The 17,831-nt window shown below is 37.0% G+C and overlaps 1 protein-coding gene across 3 annotated transcripts in view; it reads right to left on the bottom strand.

Moving 5' to 3' along the window:
- ddb2 (damage-specific DNA binding protein 2) overlaps window positions 1-17,831 on the bottom strand; it is a 118,104-nt gene that overhangs the window by 88,650 nt on the left and 11,623 nt on the right. For 2 of the 3 annotated variants that reach the window (XM_065002871.1, XM_065002873.1), the window contains exons 5-6: window positions 10,497-10,663; window positions 6,446-6,545 (exon numbers count right to left, since the gene is read on the bottom strand). In XM_065002871.1, the coding sequence (XP_064858943.1) occupies window positions 6,446-6,545; window positions 10,497-10,663 (267 nt within the window). Of the gene's footprint in view, window positions 1-6,445; window positions 6,546-10,496; window positions 10,664-15,062; window positions 15,209-17,831 lie in introns of all 3 variants that reach the window. The other variant, XM_065002872.1, reaches the window with a different exon arrangement.

Genomic DNA, 17,831 nt, shown 5'->3' with positions numbered 1-17,831 from the left:
TGTAGCTATAGTGTAAACTACAGTAGAAATATACTATACAGTACTGTAGCTATAGTGTAAACTACAGTAGAAAAATATACAGTACTGTAGCTATAGTGTAAACTACAGTAGAAATATACAGTACTGTAGCTATAGTGTAAACTACAGTAGAAATATACTATACAGTACTGTAGCTATAGTGTAAACTACAGTAGAAATATACAGTACTGTAGCTATAGTGTAAACTACAGTAGAAATATACAGTACTGTAGCTATAGTGTAAACTACAGTAGAAATATACAGTACTGTAGCTATAGTGTAAACTACAGTAGAAATATACTATATAGTACTGTAGCTATAGTGTAAACTACAGTAGAAATATACAGTACTGTAGCTATAGTGTAAACTACAGTAGAAATATACAGTACTGTAGCTATAGTGTAAACTACAGTAGAAATATACAGTACTGTAGCTATAGTGTAAACTACAGTAGAAATATACTATACAGTACTGTAGCTATAGTGTAAACTACAGTAGAAATATACAGTACTGTAGCTATAGTGTAAACTACAGTAGAAATATACAGTACTGTAGCTATAGTGTAAACTACAGTAGAAATAAATATACAGTACTGTAGCTATAGTGTAAACTACAGTAGAAATATACAGTACTGTAGCTATAGTGTAAACTACAGTAGAAAAATATACAGTACTGTAGCTATAGTGTAAACTACAGTAGAAATATACAGTACTGTAGCTATAGTGTAAACTACAGTAGAAATATACAGTACTGTAGCTATAGTGTAAACTACAGTAGAAATATACAGTACTGTAGCTATAGTGTAAACTACAGTAGAAAAATATACAGTACTGTAGCTATAGTGTAAACTACAGTAGAAATATACAGTACTGTAGCTATAGTGTAAACTACAGAAAGAAATATACAGTACTGTAGCTATAGTGTAAACTACAGTAGAAATATACAGTACTGTAGCTATAGTGTAAACTACAGTAGAAATATACAGTACTGTAGCTATAGTGTAAACTACAGTAGAAATATACAGTACTGTAGCTATAGTGTAAACTACAGTAGAAATATACAGTACTGTAGCTATAGTGTAAACTACAGTAGAAATATACTATACAGTACTGTAGCTATAGTGTAAACTACAGTAGAAATATACAGTACTGTAGCTATAGTGTAAACTACAGTAGAAATATACAGTACTGTAGCTATAGTGTAAACTACAGTAGAAATATACAGTACTGTAGCTGTAGCTATAGTGTAAACTACAGTAGAAATATACAGTACTGTAGCTATAGTGTAAACTACAGTAGAAATAAACTACAGTAGAGAAATATACAGTACTGTAGCTATAGTGTAAACTACAGTAGAAATATACAGTACTGTAGCTATAGTGTAAACTACAGTAGAAATATACAGTACTGTAGCTATAGTGTAAACTACAGTAGAAATATACAGTACTGTAGCTAAATACAGTGAAATATACAGTACTGTACTATAGTGTAAACTAGTAGAAATATACAGTACTGTAGCTATAGTGTAAACTACAGTAGAAATATACAGTACTGTAGCTATAGTGTAAACTACAGTAGAAATATACAGTACTGTAGCTATAGTGTAAACTACAGTAGAAAAATATACAGTACTGTAGCTATAGTGTAAACTACAGTAGAAATATACAGTACTGTAGCTATAGTGTAAACTACAGTAGAAATATACAGTACTGTAGCTATAGTGTAAACTACAGTAGAAATATACAGTACTGTAGCTATAGTGTAAACTACAGTAGAAATATATAGTACTGTAGCTATAGTGTAAACTACAGTAGAAATATACAGTACTGTAGCTATAGTGTAAACTACAGTAGAAAATATATACAGTACTGTAGCTATAGTGTAAACTACAGTAGAAATATACAGTACTGTAGCTATAGTGTAAACTACAGTAGAAATATACAGTACTGTAGCTATAGTGTAAACTACAGTAGAAATATACAGTACTGTAGCTATAGTGTAAACTACAGTAGAAATATACAGTACTGTAGCTATAGTGTAAACTACAGTAGAAATATACAGTACTGTAGCTATAGTGTAAACTACAGTAAAAATATACAGTACTGTAGCTATAGTGTAAACTACAGTAGAAATATACAGTACTGTAGCTATAGTGTAAACTACAGTAGAAATATACAGTACTGTAGCTATAGTGTAAACTACAGTAGAAATATACAGTACTGTAGCTATAGTGTAAACTACAGTAGAAATATACTATATAGTACTGTAGCTATAGTGTAAACTACAGTAGAAATATACAGTACTGTAGCTATAGTGTAAACTACAGTAGAAATATACAGTACTGTAGCTATAGTGTAAACTACAGTAGAAATATACAGTACTGTAGCTATAGTGTAAACTACAGTAGAAATATATATACAGTACTGTAGCTATAGTGTAAACTACAGTAGAAATATACAGTACTGTAGCTATAGTGTAAACTACAGTAGAAATATACAGTACTGTAGCTATAGTGTAAACTACAGTAGAAATATACAGTACTGTAGCTATAGTGTAAACTACAGTAGAAATATACAGTACTGTAGCTATAGTGTAAACTACAGTAGAAATATACTATACAGTACTGTAGCTATAGTGTAAACTACAGTAGAAATATACAGTACTGTAGCTATAGTGTAAACTACAGTAGAAAAATATACAGTACTGTAGCTATAGTGTAAACTACAGTAGAAATATACAGTACTGTAGCTATAGTGTAAACTACAGAAATATACTGTAGCTATAGTGTAAACTACAGTAGAAATATACAGTACTGTAGCTATAGTGTAAACTACAGTAGAAATATACAGTACTGTAGCTATAGTGTAAACTACAGTAGAAATATACAGTACTGTAGCTATAGTGTAAACTACAGTAGAAATATACAGTACTGTAGCTATAGTGTAAACTACAGTAGAAATATACAGTACTGTAGCTATAGTGTAAACTACAGTAGAAAAACTATACAGTACTGTAGCTATAGTGTAAACTACAGTAGAAATATACAGTACTGTAGCTATAGTGTAAACTACAGTAGAAATATACAGTACTGTAGCTATAGTGTAAACTACAGTAGAAATATACTATACAGTACTGTAGCTATAGTGTAAACTACAGTAGAAATATACAGTACTGTAGCTATAGTGTAAACTACAGTAGAAATATACAGTACTGTAGCTATAGTGTAAACTACAGTAGAAATATACAGTACTGTAGCTATAGTGTAAACTACAGTAGAAATATATATACAGTACTGTAGCTATAGTGTAAACTACAGTAGAAATATACAGTACTGTAGCTATAGTGTAAACTACAGTAGAAATATACAGTACTGTAGCTATAGTGTAAACTACAGTAGATACAGTACTGTAGCTATAGTGTAAATACAGTACTGTAGCTATAGTGTAAACTACAGTAGAAATATACAGTACTGTAGCTATAGTGTAAACTACAGTAGAAATATACAGTACTGTAGCTATAGTGTAAACTACAGTAGAAATATATATACAGTACTGTAGCTATAGTGTAAACTACAGTAGAAATATACAGTACTGTAGCTATAGTGTAAACTACAGTAGAAATATACAGTACTGTAGCTATAGTGTAAACTACAGTAGAAATATACAGTACTGTAGCTATAGTGTAAACTACAGTAGAAATATACAGTACTGTAGCTATAGTGTAAACTACAGTAGAAATATACAGTACTGTAGCTATAGTGTAAACTACAGTAGAAAATATACAGTACTGTAGCTATAGTGTAAACTACAGTAGAAATAACTATACAGTACTGTAGCTATAGTGTAAAGTGTAAACTGTAGCTATAGTGTAAACTACAGAAAATATATACAGTACTGTAGCTATAGTGTAAACTACAGTAGAAATATACAGTACTGTAGCTATAGTGTAAACTACAGTAGAAAATACTATACAGTACTGTAGCTATAGTGTAAACTACAGTAGAAATATACAGTACTGTAGCTATAGTGTAAACTACAGTAGAAATATACTATACAGTACTGTAGCTATAGTGTAAACTACAGTAGAAATATACAGTACTGTAGCTATAGTGTAAACTACAGTAGAAATATACTATACAGTACTGTAGCTATAGTGTAAACTACAGTAGAAATATACAGTACTGTAGCTATAGTGTAAACTACAGTAGAAAATATACAGTACTGTAGCTATAGTGTGAAATATACAGTACTGTAGAAAGTGTAAACTACAGTAGAAATATACAGTACTGTAGCTATAGTGTAAACTACAGTAGAAATATACAGTACTGTAGCTATAGTGTAAACTACAGTAGAAATATACAGTACTGTAGCTATAGTGTAAACTACAGTAGAAATATACTATATAGTACTGTAGCTATGGTGTAAACTACAGTAGAAATATACAGTACTGTAGCTATAGTGTAAACTACAGTAGAAATATACAGTACTGTAGCTATAGTGTAAACTACAGTAGACATATACAGTACTGTAGCTATAGTGTAAACTACAGTAGAAATATACAGTACTGTAGCTATAGTGTAAACTACAGTAGAAATATACAGTACTGTAGCTATAGTGTAAACTACAGTAGAAATATACAGTACTGTAGCTATAGTGTAAACTACAGTAGAAATATACAGTACTGTAGCTATAGTGTAAACTACAGTAGAAATATACTATATAGTACTGTAGCTATAGTGTAAACTACAGTAGAAATATACTATATAGTACTGTAGCTATAGTGTAAACTACAGTAGAAATATACAGTACTGTAGCTATAGTGTAAACTACAGTAGAAATATACTATACAGTACTGTAGCTATAGTGTAAACTACAGTAGAAATATACAGTACTGTAGATATAGTGTAAACTACAGTGGAAATATACAGTACTGTAGATATAGTGTAAACTACAGTATAAATATACAGTACTGTAGCTATAGTGTAAACTACAGTAGAAATATACAGTACTGTAGCTATAGTGTAAACTATAGTAGAAATATACAGTACTGTAGCTATAGTGTAAACTACAGTATAAATATACTATACAGTACTGTAGCTAGTGTAAACTACAGTAGAAATATACTATACAGTATTGTAGCTATAGTGTAAACTACAGTAGAAATATACAGTACTGTAGCTATAGTGTAAACTATAGTAGAAAATATACTGTAGCTATAGTACTGTAGAAATATACTATACTGTAGCTATAGTGTAAACTACAGTAGAAATATACAGTACTGTAGCTATAGTGTAAACTACAGTAGAAATATACAGTACTGTAGCTATAGTGTAAACTACAGTAGAAATATACAGTACTGTAGCTATAGTGTAAACTACAGTAGAAATATACAGTACTGTAGCTATAGTGTAAACTACAGTAGAAATATACAGTACTGTAGCTATAGTGTAAACTACAGTAGAAATATACTATATAGTACTGTAGCTATAGTGTAAACTACAGTAGAAATATACAGTACTGTAGCTATAGTGTAAACTACAGTAGAAATATACAGTACTGTAGCTATAGTGTAAACTACAGTAGAAATATATATACAGTACTGTAGCTATAGTGTAAACTACAGTAGAAATATACAGTACTGTAGCTATAGTGTAAACTACAGTAGAAATATACAGTACTGTAGCTATAGTGTAAACTACAGTAAATATATATACAGTACTGTAGCTATAGTGTAAACTACAGTAGAAATATACAGTACTGTAGCTATAGTGTAAACTACAGTAGAAATATACAGTACTGTAGCTATAGTGTAAACTACAGTACTGTAAATATACTAGAAATATACAGTACTGTAGCTATAGTGTAAACTACAGTAGAAAGAAATATACAGTACTGTAGCTATAGTGTAAACTACAGTAGAAATATATACTATAGTAAACTACAGTAGAAATATACAGTATAGCTATAGTGTAAACTACAGTAGAAATATACTATACAGTACTGTAGCTATAGTGTAAACTACAGTAGAAATATACTATACAGTACTGTAATAGTGTAAACAGTAGAAATATACAGTACTGTAGCTATAGTGTAAACTACAGTAGAAATATACAGTACTGTAGCTATAGTGTACAGTAGAAATATACAGTACTGTAGCTATAGTGTAAACTACAGTATAAATATACTATACAGTACTGTAGCTATAGTGTAAACTACAGTAGAAATATACAGTACTGTAGCTATAGTGTAAACTACAGTAGAAATATACAGTACTGTAGCTATAGTGTAAACTACAGTAGAAATATACAGTACTGTAGCTATAGTGTAAACTACAGTAGAAATATACAGTACTGTAGCTATAGTGTAAACTACAGTAGAAATATACAGTACTGTAGCTATAGTGTAAACTACAGTAGAAATATACAGTACCTGGTGTCCATCCATGCCCAGCAATAAGACTCCTCCAATGTTGTCTCCGGTCACCAACATCTGTCTGCTCAATGACACATCTACACAGCAGTACCACAGACTGGAACAGAGATGTAATCGCCATATCATTTCAAGTAATATCAAATGTATCACTAATTTAAAAAATAAAAAATAATAATAATAATAATGTAAACTGCAGTATACTGTGATTATCCTCATCAATAAATTCAGCCAATACTCAACTTTTGTATCATACTAATCACCAGAATGTCATAGACCAGCCTGCGTCTCCTTTATCATCAGACAGACACTACGAAGTGCACTAGTTGTGTTTTTCCCCTTAAATTTAAGATGACATTTGTCAAGGCGCTAAGCTTGCATCCCAAATGGCACCCTATCCCCTACATAGAATAATACTTTTGACCATAGACCTACAGTGGGGAGAACAAGTATTTGACACACTGCCGATTTTGCAGGTTTTCCTACTTACAAAGCATGTAGAGGTCTGTATTTTTTTTAATCATAGGTACACTTCAACTGTGAGAGACGGAATCTAAAACAAACATCCAGAAAATCACATTGTTTGATTTTTAAGTAATTAATTTGCATTTCATTGCATGACATAAGTATTTGATCACCTACCAACCAGTAAGAATTCCAGCTCTGACAGACCTGTTAGTTTTTCTTTAAGAGATCCCTCCTGTTCTCCACTCATTACCTGTATTAACTGCACCTGTTTGAACTTGTTACCTGTATAAAAGACACCTGTCCACACACTCAATCAAACAGACTCCAACCTCTCCACAATGGCCAAGACCAGAGAGGATGTAAGGACATCAGGGGTTAAATTGTAGACCTGCACAAGGCTGGGATGGGCTACAGGACAATAGGCAAGCAGCTTGGTGAGAAGGCAACAACTGTTGGCGCAATTATGAGAAAATGGAAGAAGTTCAAGATGACGGTCAATCACCCTCGGTCTGGGGCTCCATGCAAGATCTCGTGAGATAAAAATTACAGACCTCTACATGCTTTGTAAGTAGGAAAACCTGCAAAATCGGCAGTGTATCAAATACTTGTTCTCCTCACTGTATCTGATTTACATCCCTTTCCTGAGAAAGACATCCTAAAGTTTTCACAGACAACAGCAGCCTACAGTATTTACACCCTATATGCTCTGGTCTAAAGTAGTGCCCTATATAGGGAATAGGGCTCTGGTCTATAGTAGTGCCCTATATAGGGAATAGGAGCTCTGGTCTAAAGTAGTACCACTATATAGGGAATAGGGGTCTATAGTAGTGTACTATATAGGGAATAGGGCTCTGGTCTAAAGTAGTGCACTATATAGGGAATAGGGCTCTGGTCTAAAGTAGTGCCCTATATAGGGAATAGGGCTCTGGTCTATAGTAGTGCCCTATATAGGGAATAGGGCTCTGGTCTATAGTAGTGCCCTATATAGGGAATAGGGCTCTGGTCTATAGTAGTGCCCTATATAGGGAATAGGGCTCTGGTCTATAGTAGTGCCCTATATAGGGAATAGGGCTCTGGTCTAAAGTAGTGCCCTATATAGGGAATAGGGCTCTGGTCTATAGTAGTGCCCTATATAGGGAATGGGGCTCTGGTCTATAGTAGTGCCCTATATAGGGAATAGGGCTCTGGTCTATAGTAGTGCCCTATATAGGGAATAGGGCTCTGGTCTATAGTAGTGCCCTATATAGGGAATAGGGCTCTGGTCTAAAGTAGTGTAGTATATAGGGAATAGGAGCTCTGGTCTAAAGTAGTGTACTATATAGGGAATATGGCTCTGGTCTATAGTAGTGCACTATATAGGGAATAGGAGCTCTGGTCTAAAGTAGTGTACTATATAGGGAATATGGCTCTGGTCTATAGTAGTGCACTATATAGGGAATAGGGCTCTGGTCTAAAGTAGTGCCCTATATAGGGAATAGGGGTCTGGTCTAAAGTAGTGCCCTATATAGGGAATAGGGCTCTGGTCTAAAGTAGTGCCCTATATAGGGAATAGGGGTCTGGTCTAAAGTAGTGCCCTATATAGGGAATAGGGCTCTGGTCTAAAGTAGTGTCCTATATAGGGAATAGGGCTCTGGTCTAAAGTAGTGCCCTATATAGGGAATAGGGCTCTGGTCTAAAGTAGTGCCCTATATAGGGAATAGGGGTCTGGTCTAAAGTAGTGCCCTATATAGGGAATAGGGCTCTGGTCTAAAGTAGTGCCCTATATAGGGAATAGGGCTCTGGTCTAAAGTAGTGTCCTATATAGGGAATAGGGCTCTGGTCTAAAGTAGTGCCCAATATAGGGAATAGGGCTCTGGTCTAAAGTAGTGCCCTATATAGGGAATAGGGCTCTGGTCTAAAGTAGTGCACTATATAGGGAATAGGGGTCTATAGTAGTGTACTATATAGGGAATAGGGCTCTGGTCTAAAGTAGTGCCCTATATAGGGAATAGGGCTCTGGTCTAAAGTAGTGCCCTATATAGGGAATAGGAGCTCTGGTCTAAAGTAGTGTACTATATAGGGAATAGGGCTCTGGTCTAAAGTAGTGCCCTATATAGGGAATAGGAGCTCTGGTCTAAAGTAGTGTACTATATAGGGAATAGGGCTCTGGTCTATAGTAGTACCCTATATAGGGAATAGGGCTCTGGTCTATAGTAGTGTACTATAAAGGGAATAGGGCTCTGGTCTAAAGTAGTGCCCTATATAGTGCACTACTTTAGACCAGAGCCCTATTCCCTATATAGGGCACTACTTTAGACCAGAGCCCTATTCCCTATATAGGGCACTACTTTAAATCAGAGCCCTATTGCCTATATCGGGCACTACATTAGACCAGAGCCCTATTCCCTATATAGGGAATAAGCATCTAAAGTAGGGCACTAAATAGGGAATAAGGGTTTAAAGTAGGACACTAAATAGGGAATAAGGATCTAGTTGAAAGTAGGCCATTGAATAAGGGTTTAAAGTAGGGCACTAAGTAGGGAATAGGGGTCTAAAGTAGTGCACTATGTAGGGAATAGGGCTCTGGTCTATAGTAGTGCCCTATGTAGGGAATAGGGCTCTGGTCTATAGTAGTACCACTATATAGGGAATAGGGGTCTGGTCTATAGTAGTGCCCTATGTAGGGAATAGGGCTCTGGTCTATAGTAGTGCACTATATAGGGAATAGGGATCTGGTCTATAGTAGTGCACTATATAGGGAATAAGGGTCTAAAGTAGTGCACTATATAGGGAATAGGGTGCCATAGGGCTCTGGTCTAAAGTAGTGTACTATATAGGGAATAGGGCTCTGGTCTAAAGTAGTGTACTATATAGGGAATAGGTCTCTGGTCTATAGTAGTGTACTATATAGGGAATAGGGCTCTGGTCTAAAGTAGTGTACTATATAGGGAATAGGGCTCTGGTCTATAGTAGTGTACTATATAGGGAATAGGGATCTATAGTAGTGTACTATATAGGGAATAGGGGTCTAAAGTAGTGTACTATATAGGGAATAGGGGTCTATAGTAGTGTACTATATAGGGAATAGGGGTCTATAGTAGTGTACTATATAGGGAATAGGGGTCTATAGTAGTGTATTATATAGGGAATAGGGGTCTATAGTAGTGTACTATATAGGGAATAGGGGTCTATAGTAGTGTACTATATAGGGAATAGGGGTCTAAAGTAGTGCACTATATAGGGAATAGGGGTCTAAAGTAGTGTACTATATAGGGAATAGGGGTCTATAGTAGTGCACTATATAGGGAATAGGGGTCTATAGTAGTGCACTATATAGGGAATAGGGGTCTATAGTAGTGCACTATATAGGGAATAGGGGTCTATAGTAGTGTACTATATAGGGGTCTAAAGTAGTGTACTACATAGGGAATAGGGGTCTATAGTAGTGCCCTATATAGGGAATAGGGGTCTATAGTAGTGTACTATATAGGGAATAGGGGTCTATAGTAGTGTACTATATAGGGAATAGGGGTCTATCGTAGTGTACTACATAGGGAATAGGGTGCCATTTCTAACGCTGTATAAGTAGGGCCTGCATCCTCACCAGACATTGTGGTGATCGTGTCCACAGTCCTGGACTCTGGACAGAACCGTTCCTGGACCGCCCTGAAAGCTCTGCTCGGTCAGCGTACCGTCGCCAGACGCCAGGTAGACCTTGGACGGGTCCGTCAGGCTAAACGTCATCCCACCAATAAAATCCCCGGCTCCTTTCTGACCAACACAAAACAGACCAATCGCAGTGACTGGTTGAAAAGGCGTGTTGATGCACAGGACAATAACCTATAACACCTGGGGTCCAATCGGAAAACAACTCAATGCGTTTGTTACGGATCAAGTTCCGGTAGTTCCTTCCTGTTTCAGTCAGTTGTCCGACCAGTTGGTGTGCCTGGTGAAATCCAACCTTAGCCAATGACAGTTCTGTCCAGATAAACGCGGGCCTATCGGAAGGCAGTGGTCTGTTTCCAACTACACTAGTTATATCTTGATACGGTGTTGAGAAAAAGGGCCTTGGCTGCATCCCAAATGGAGCCCTATTCCCTATATAGTGCACTACTTTAGACCAGAGGCCTATGGCACCCTATTCCCTATATAGTGCACTACTATAGACTAGAGCCCTATTCCCTATATAGTGGTACTACTATAGACCAGAGCCCTATTCCCTATATAGTACACTACTATAGACCAGAGCCCTATTCCCTATATAGTACACTACTATAGACCAGAACCCTATTCCCTATATAGTACACTACTTTAGACCAGAGCCCTATTCCCTATATAGTGGTACTACTATAGACCAGAACCCTATTCCCTATATAGTGCACTACTTTAGACCAGAACCCTATAGTGCACTACTTTAGACCAGAACCCTATATAGTGCACTACTATAGACCAGAGCCCTATTCCCTATATAGTACACTACTATAGACCAGAACCCTATATAGTGTACTACTTTAGACCAGAGCCCTATTCCCTATATAGTGGTACTACTATAGACCAGAACCCTATTCCCTATATAGTGGTACTACTATAGACCAGAACCCTATTCCCTATATAGTGCACTACTTTAGACCAGAACCCTATATAGTGCACTACTTTAGACCAGAACCCTATATAGTGCACTACTATAGACCAGAGCCCTATTCCCTATATAGTACACTACTATAGACCAGAACCCTATATAGTGTACTACTTTAGACCAGAGCCCTATTCCCTATATAGTGGTACTACTATAGACCAGAACCCTATTCCCTATATAGTGGTACTACTATAGACCAGAACCCTATTCCCTATATAGTGCACTACTTTAGACCAGAACCCTATTCCCTATATAGTGCACTACTTTAGACCAGAACCCTATTCCCTATATAGTACACTACTATAGACCAGAACTCTATATAGTGTACTACTTTAGACCAGAGCCCTATTCCCTATATAGTGGTACTACTATAGACCAGAACCCTATTCCCTATATAGTGGTACTACTATAGACCAGAACCCTATTCCCTATATAGTGCACTACTTTAGACCAGAACCCTATTCCACATATAGTGCACTAAGTAGGGACTAAGGGACTAAGGATCTAGTTTAAAGTAGGGCAATAAATAGGGAATAAGGATCTAGTTTAAAGTAGGGCACTAAGTAGGGAATAGGGGTCTAAAGTAGTGCACTATGTAGGGAATAGGGCTCTGGTCTATAGTAGTGCCCTATGTAGGGAATAGGGCTCTGGTCTATAGTAGTACCACTATATAGGGAATAGGGGTCTGGTCTATAGTAGTGCCCTATGTAGGGAATAGGGCTCTGGTCTATAGTAGTGCACTATATAGGGAATAGGGATCTGGTCTATAGTAGTGCACTATATAGGGAATAAGGGTCTAAAGTAGTGCACTATATAGGGAATAGGGTGCCATAGGGCTCTGGTCTAAAGTAGTGTACTATATAGGGAATAGGGCTCTGGTCTAAAGTAGTGTACTATATAGGGAATAGGTCTCTGGTCTATAGTAGTGTACTATATAGGGAATAGGGCTCTGGTCTAAAGTAGTGTACTATATAGGGAATAGGGCTCTGGTCTATAGTAGTGTACTATATAGGGAATAGGGATCTATAGTAGTGTACTATATAGGGAATAGGGGTCTAAAGTAGTGTACTATATAGGGAATAGGGGTCTATAGTAGTGTACTATATAGGGAATAGGGGTCTATAGTAGTGTACTATATAGGGAATAGGGGTCTATAGTAGTGTATTATATAGGGAATAGGGGTCTATAGTGGTACTATATAGGGAATAGGGGTCTATAGTAGTGTACTATATAGGGAATAGGGGTCTAAAGTAGTGCACTATATAGGGAATAGGGGTCTAAAGTAGTGTACTATATAGGGAATAGGGGTCTATAGTAGTGCACTATATAGGGAATAGGGGTCTATAGTAGTGCACTATATAGGGAATAGGGGTCTATAGTAGTGCACTATATAGGGAATAGGGGTCTATAGTAGTGTACTATATAGGGGTCTAAAGTAGTGTACTACATAGGGAATAGGGGTCTATAGTAGTGCCCTATATAGGGAATAGGGGTCTATAGTAGTGTACTATATAGGGAATAGGGGTCTATAGTAGTGTACTATATAGGGAATAGGGGTCTATCGTAGTGTACTACATAGGGAATAGGGTGCCATTTCTAACGCTGTATAAGTAGGGCCTGCATCCTCACCAGACATTGTGGTGATCGTGTCCACAGTCCTGGACTCTGGACAGAACCGTTCCTGGACCGCCCTGAAAGCTCTGCTCGGTCAGCTGCCGCCAGACGCCAGGTAGACCTTGGACGGGTCCGTCAGGCTAAACGTCATCCCACCAATAAAATCCCGGCTCCTTTCTGACCAACACAAAACAGACCAATCGCAGTGACTGGTTGAAAAGGCGTGTTGATGCACAGGACAATAACCTATAACACCTGGGGTCCAATCGAAAACAACTCAATGCGTTTGTTACGGATCAAGTTCCGGTAGTTCCTTCCTGTTTCAGTCAGTTGTCCGACCAGTTGGTGTGCCTGGTGAAATCCAACCTTAGCCAATGACAGTTCTGTCCAGATAAACGCGGGCCTATCGGAAGGCAGTGGTCTGTTTCCAACTACACTAGTTATATCTTGATACGGTGTTGAGAAAAAGGGCCTTGTCTGCATCCCAAATGGAGCCCTATTCCCTATATAGTGCACTACTTTAGACCAGAGGCCTATGGCACCCTATTCCCTATATAGTGCACTACTATAGACTAGAGCCCTATTCCCTATATAGTGGTACTACTATAGACCAGAGCCCTATTCCCTATATAGTACACTACTATAGACCAGAGCCCTATTCCCTATATAGTACACTACTATAGACCAGAACCCTATTCCCTATATAGTACACTACTTTAGACCAGAGCCCTATTCCCTATATAGTGGTACTACTATAGACCAGAACCCTATTCCCTATATAGTGCACTACTTTAGACCAGAACCCTATATAGTGCACTACTTTAGACCAGAACCCTATATAGTGCACTACTATAGACCAGAGCCCTATTCCCTATATAGTACACTACTATAGACCAGAACCCTATATAGTGTACTACTTTAGACCAGAGCCCTATTCCCTATATAGTGGTACTACTATAGACCAGAACCCTATTCCCTATATAGTGGTACTACTATAGACCAGAACCCTATTCCCTATATAGTGCACTACTTTAGACCAGAACCCTATATAGTGCACTACTTTAGACCAGAACCCTATATAGTGCACTACTATAGACCAGAGCCCTATTCCTATATAGTACACTACTATAGACCAGAACCCTATATAGTGTACTACTTTAGACCAGAGCCCTATTCCCTATATAGTGGTACTACTATAGACCAGAACCCTATTCCCTATATAGTGGTACTACTATAGACCAGAACCCTATTCCCTATATTAAACTACTTTAGACCAGAACCCTATTCCCTATATAGTGCACTACTTTAGACCAGAACCCTATTCCCTATATAGTACTACTATAGACCAGAACTCTATATAGTGTACTACTTTAGACCAGAGCCCTATTCCCTATATAGTGGTACTACTATAGACCAGAACCCTATTCCCTATATAGTGGTACTACTATAGACCAGAACCCTATTCCCTATATAGTGCACTACTTTAGACCAGAACCCTATTCCACATATAGTGCACTAAGTAGGGACTAAGGGACTAAGGATCTAGTTTAAAGTAGGGCAATAAATAGGGAATAAGGATCTAGTTTAAAGTAGGGCACTAAATAGGGAATAAGGGTCTAAAGTAGGACACTAAATAGGGAATAAGGGTCTAAAGTAGGGCACTAAATAGGGAATAGGGGTCTAAAGTAGGGCACTAAATAGGGAATAGGGATCTAAAGTAGGGCACTAAATAGGGAATAAGGGTATAAAGTAGGGCACTAAATAAATAGAGTGCCATTTGGGACACGTCCCGTCTCTTACTCCCATGACTCTGTGTTGGTAAACACCCTTAGAGTGGTCCCGTTACGTCCCGTCTCTTACTCCCATGACTCTGTGTTGGTAAACACCCTTAGAGTGGTCCCGTTACGTCCCGTCTCTTACTCCCATGACTCTGTGTTGGTAAACACCCTTAGAGTGGTCCCGTTGAAATCCTGCAGCGCGGTGGTTCCCCTGACAGAGGAGGTGAACAGCTGACTGGGGTTGTATGGGTTAAACTTCAGAGCTGTAATAGAGCCTCCAGGACCAACCTGCGTAAAACACACAGGAGTAGACACTGGTCCCAAATCACATCCTATTCCCTATTTAGTGCACTACTTTTGACCAGAGCCCCGGTCCACAGAGCCCCGGTCTACAGAGCCAAAAGTAGTGCACTAAATGAGAAATGGGGTGCCATTTGGGACTCAAAAAACGTAGACCCGATACTATCGGATGAGTAGAACCGATACTATCGGATGAGTCGACCCGATACTATCGGATGAGTCGACCCGATACTATCGGATGAGTCGACCCGATACTATCGGATGAGTCGACCCGATACTATCGGATGAGTCGACCCGATACTATCGGATGAGTCGACCCGATACTATCGGATGAGTCGACCCGATACTATCGGATGAGTCGACCCGATACTATCGGATGAGTCGACCCGATACTATCGGATGAGTCGACCCGATACTATCGGATGAGTAGACCCGATACTATCGGATAAGTAGACCCGATACTATCGGATAAGTAGACCCGATACTATCGGATAAGTAGACCCGATACTATGGGATAAGTAGACCCGCTACTATGGGATAAGTAGACCCGATACTATGGGATAAGTAGACCCGCTACTATCGGATAAGTCGACCCGATACTATCGGATAAGTCGACCCGATACTATCGGATAAGTAGACCCGATACTATCGGATAAGTAGACCCGATACTATCGGATAAGTAGACCCGATAGTAATCGGTATGTGTCGTATGTTAAGCATACTATCAATTCTGTGAGGGGACTCATGATGTAAAAATGGATTTCCAAGTCAACTGTTATTGCAAATATGATCGATTACAGTGTTCCTAAACAGTAACACAGAACGATTTAAACTATTGATTACAGTGTTCCTAAACAGTAACACAGAACGATTTAAACTATTGATTACGGTGTTCTGATTTAAACTATTGATTACGGTGTTCTGATTTAAACTATTGATTACAGTGTTCCTAATCAGTAACACAGACCAATTTAAACTATTGATTATGGTGTTCTGATTTAAACTATTGATTACGGTGTTCTGATTTAAACTATTGATTACAGTGTTCCTAATCAGTAACACAGACCAATTTAAACTATTGATTATGGTGTTCTGATTTAAACTATTGATTATGGTGTTCTGATTTAAACTATTGATTACGGTGTTCTGATTTAAACTATTGATTATGGTGTTCTGATTTAAACTATTGATTACAGTGTTCCTAATCAGTAACACAGACCAATTTAAACTATTGATTATGGTGTTCTGATTTAAACTATTGATTATGGTGTTCTGATTTAAACTATTGATTACGGTGTTCTGATTTAAACTATTGATTATGGTGTTCTGATTTAAACTATTGATTACGGTGTTCAGATTTAAACTATTGATTACAGTGTTCCTAATCAGTAACACAGACCAATTTAAACTATTGATTATGGTGTTCTGATTTAAACTATTGAATACGGTGTTCAGATTTAAACTATTGATTACGGTGTTCCTAATCAGTAACACAGACCAATTTAAACTATTGATTACGGTGTTCTGATTTAAACTATTGAATACGGTGTTCAGATTTAAACTATTGATTACGGTGTTCCTAATCAGTAACACAGACCAATTTAAACTATTGATTACGGTGTTCTGATTTAAACTATTGATTACGGTGTTCAGATTTAAACTATTGATTACGGTGTTCTGATTTAAACTATTGATTACGGTGTTCCGATTTAAACTATTGATTACGGTGTTCCGATTTAAACTATTGATTACGGTGTTCCGATTTAAACTATTGATTACGGTGTTCCGATTTAAACTATTGATTACGGTGTTCCAGTTTAAACTATTGATTACGGTGTTCCAGTTTAAACTATTGATTACGGTGTTCCGATTTAAACTATTGATTACGGTGTTCCGATTTAAACTATTGATTACGGTGTTCTGATTTAAACTATTGATTACGGTGTTCCGATTTAAACTATTGATTACGGTGTTCCGATTTAAACTATTGATTACGGTGTTCCGATTTAAACTATTGATTACGGTGTTCCGATTTAAACTATTGATTACGGTGTTCCGATTTAAACTATTGATTACGGTGTTCCGATTTAAACTATTGATTACGGTGTTCTGATTTAAACTATTGATTACGGTGTTCTGATTTAAACTATTGATTACGGTGTTCTGATTTAAACTATTGATTACGGTGTTCTGATTTAAACTATTGATTACGGTGTTCTGATTTAAACTATTGATTACGGTGTTCAGATTTAAACTATTGATTACGGTGTTCCAGTTTAAACTATTGATTACGGTGTTCCAGTTTAAACTATTGATTACGGTGTTCCGATTTAAACTATTGATTACGGTGTTCTGATTTAAACTATTGATTACGGTGTTCTGATTTAAACTATTGATTACGGTGTTCCGATTTAAACTATTGATTACGGTGTTCCGATTTAAACTATTGATTACGGTGTTCCGATTTAAACTATTGATTACGGTGTTCTGATTTAAACTATTGATTACGGTGTTCCGATTTAAACTATTGATTACGGTGTTCTGATTTAAACTATTGATTACGGTGTTCTGATTTAAACTATTGATTACGGTGTTCTGATTTAAACTATTG

The sequence above is a fragment of the Oncorhynchus nerka genome, linkage group LG17 (genome assembly GCF_034236695.1).
Source record: "Oncorhynchus nerka isolate Pitt River linkage group LG17, Oner_Uvic_2.0, whole genome shotgun sequence".
Taxonomy (NCBI): domain Eukaryota; kingdom Metazoa; phylum Chordata; class Actinopteri; order Salmoniformes; family Salmonidae; genus Oncorhynchus; species Oncorhynchus nerka.
This window is presented reverse-complemented; position numbering and strand designations above follow the sequence as displayed.